The sequence below is a fragment of the Ruditapes philippinarum genome, unplaced genomic scaffold, assembly GCF_026571515.1.
Source record: "Ruditapes philippinarum isolate M1 unplaced genomic scaffold, ASM2657151v2 ctg22253_1_1_1_1, whole genome shotgun sequence".
Taxonomy (NCBI): domain Eukaryota; kingdom Metazoa; phylum Mollusca; class Bivalvia; order Venerida; family Veneridae; genus Ruditapes; species Ruditapes philippinarum.
The window spans coordinates 30656-34104 of NW_026859878.1; the positions used below are offsets into that span (position 1 = coordinate 30656).

The window sequence follows — 3449 nt, forward strand, 5'->3', positions numbered from 1 at the left end:
TCATGAATTAAATGATCAAAATTGTCTCCCTTCTCTTATCTGTGTAAACAGGCTATAAAACAACCTGAATAAGTCCTTGCAGTAACTGTCCTTACAATAATGTTACTGCAAGTACAAAATCTGTTACTGAAAGTACAAAATACAACACAGTTCTTCTTTAACATATAATTATGGATAAAGATGCGATAAACATTTTCTTGTTGGTATAATCTATTTATTATTAATATATTTATTATATAATTAGACATTTATGCATTTTAAAACTTCTGTTTTATGTTATTTTGTTATTCGAAGGACAACCTGTGTTATTGAAAGGACTTTTTAATTCAAACTCAATGTACTTTACTAACATATCTACATTCAAACTTGGAGAAAGTTTCTTTTATGTTTCAGTATATATATTCAATTGGGTTATTTTTTTGCTTTTACAGTACATGCTTTTGTAAAATTGAGGAAATCTGAATAATCTTGCACCCTTTAGAATCCTAAACATTAAGTTACTGTAAGGACAATATACATCTTGTTGTAATTGAAATGCATGTCATTTCACAAAATAACTGTAGCGATTTTAGAAATAAAAGTAATAAGGCAGTACCAGTATATTGAAGGAAAGTTCTTAGTACTTATCTCTACAGAGACTTATTTATTGCATAGAATTACAGTTTACTTTGCAAAATAGAAATCAAACCTAACTTATATCATTCACAAGCAAGCCTTTAAGGCATTTTTACAAAAGAAAATTGTTGTCTTCAAAACTACTAAAATTAGTCATTAAAAAGTAGTCCCGTGAAACTTAGAACATGACTGTTTGTTTACTTTCCGAGTCCTATTTTGGCCTCATGTAAAATTCCTGACATTATCGTACTTTGTGAACACAGTAAGTTTCTATTTTGTTTTGTTTGCTTAAAATGTTGCACCAAAACTCTAAGTTCAGTTGGCAAATTTCAAGCTTCAATGATTGAAAAAGACACCAGGTTATTTCAGGCACAGAAGGGCCACTGACAATTTGTAAGCTAAATGATGGCTTTGTCACAAGAAATAATCTCTGGAAATTTATTTACAGTCATTCAGGAGGATTAAAATTATGCATTCTAAAATGTCAAGAACTTTGCATTTAATTTTAATAATTTAACTTCGAAAACTCCTGATTAAAAATATAGCATGTAATATCAATCTTCAAAACTTCTGATGGTATTCTCTATGAACTTGTTTATAAAATTGACTGGGACGAGTTTAGACTGAATTATGCGAACTCACAACATTGCTTGGTTACCTTAAAGACTTGTAACTTTTCCCCATTTTAAAATTTTTTGTCATTTCAGTAACAAATATGTCCGTCCTGTAACTTTAAAAGAGAGCTTCCCTTACTTTTGCTATTCAAATTCAAGATCTATTTAAGAAAAATTCAAAGCTTATTTTCATTTCTGTATGTTGTTAACATTTAATTGTTAGTTCAATGATACAAAATAAACGTGAATTTATAGTTATAAGTCCTTTCAGTAACATTCATTAGTCCTTGCAGTAACAAGCATGTCCTTGATGTAACAGAGATTGATTTCTAGTTCTGCCATTTAGCAACATAGTAAAAGTTTATTTTTGCATTCAGATTGATAAAACTTACTCTGTTCATAAAAATAGAACAAGAAAAAATGATATTCTTATGTGCGTGTGAAACATACTGACATTGTTTTACTCAATTTCCTGTTTTGTTTACATTTGAAGACGAAAAAAAGTATTTTGTAGAGAAAAAATACATCTATAAAAAAATCCCATTTCAGACTTAACCTGAAATTTATATAAAGTTGTGTTGTTTGTTTTGCTTTGTTGTTTAGATATTATTATTTTATTAAAAATGTAAAAAACGTTATCGTTACTGCAAAGACAAACAATGGTCAATATTGACCTTCTGACAATCATAAACGATATAAAATGGACAAGTTTATGTTGCACTTTGTAAAACTAGCTTTCAAATTCATATGCTTACTAGATGAGATAAAACATTGCAGCTAAATAAGATATTCATATTTGAATAAAATCAGAACCCTAATTCAGGCGAAATTTGATATTAGCTCATATCATATAATGGTAGATCAATATGAACAAACTCTTAGTAAACTCAGCACAAATATTTGTTAAATCGCTGATTCAAATTCTACATAAAATTTAACATTATTCTAATTGTTAATGAGTAGAAGTGTCTTTAAACTTGTTTTAAGTATTTTCATATTAATTGTTTCATATTTAATACAAAAAGTCATAGAGCTTTACATCGTCTTGTAATATTTTATGAAAAATAAACAATAGTTACCACACAAGACTCTTGTTTTGTTTTGATAGTGTGTGTTTATATTTTAAATTTTAAATTGGGAAGATAATCAATTAATTACGTAATATAAGACAGCAGGTCTTTTCATGGTTAAGTAATATTTATTCATAAACCGTCGCTGTGTACTTAGGCTTCTCGTTACTAAAAAGTGTTTGGCTTTTCAACCGTAATATCACCTATGGTTCGAAGAAATGAATTTGACAATATGTCATAAACTGATTTAATTACTCCTTTGCCGGGTTGTTCTCCATTTTTCTCGAATTCCTCGTTTTGAGCAGTTGTGAAGTAATTTGGATCCTGAAAATAAACAACAAAAGTTGTTTTGTATATTTTATTACAAGGTAAATACATGTATCTTAGTTAATATGAGATGTTCTCTTTAAAATGACAATCAAGTAGCAATGTTTGAATTCTACTGTATTCTTCATAAAAGTTTAAACATTTTAATCAAAAAGAATAAAAAGTTTCATTGTTAATAAATGAATTATTTACCGGTAAATTATGTTCTCTGTGGCTCTCATCTTGCATTGAACTAACCATTGGCTTGTTTTCGTTTAATTGTACTTTCGGGTCTTTGCAAATACGGCCTTGAGATTCTGAAAATAAATACTCGGATTGAGAATAATTTGATATATTAATGCCCTTTTGAATTGTTTGAGTGCAAACTCGAGATAATGTGCTAAAATGGAATGTTTTTTATATTACAATCTGGAAAGTAAATTAGATTTTCTCAACATAATTCATGTCCACGTATGTTTCAATGAAATATATGGTTATAATTTTATTATGGTGGTCATAAACGTATAGTTAAGAGTAATTCATATAATCTCAATATAAGATATATAAAAATGACAAGCGACAAGTATATACTTGGTTTAAGGCCAAATGTACTAGATCCTCTAGCTTTGTCTATTCTTTCATCGCCATGTGTTCCAAAGTTTAAATCAATATCGACACATTCTGTACTTTGGTCGGACAAAAACTTCATTTTTTCGTCGTTTTCATTTATTTTATGTTGAGGAAGGCCGGCTTTTTCAGCATTCACTTTCGCACCATTTTCAAACTGACATTTAGCTGCAATAAAATATGTTCATATGGAAAAAAATATTATTTACTCACCTGA

The 3449-nt window shown here is 28.5% G+C and overlaps 1 protein-coding gene across 1 annotated transcript; it reads right to left on the reverse strand.

Moving 5' to 3' along the window:
- Positions 1–1777: 1777 nt before the first annotated feature.
- Positions 1778–3400, reverse strand: LOC132758177 (uncharacterized; the record flags this gene model as incomplete). The annotated part of the gene is made up of 3 exons (XM_060749725.1): positions 1778–2623; positions 2819–2922; positions 3197–3400. Coding segments are annotated over 3 exons (464 nt in total), but the record flags the coding sequence as incomplete, so codon positions are not given.
- Between the last annotated feature and the right edge of the window lie 49 nt (positions 3401–3449).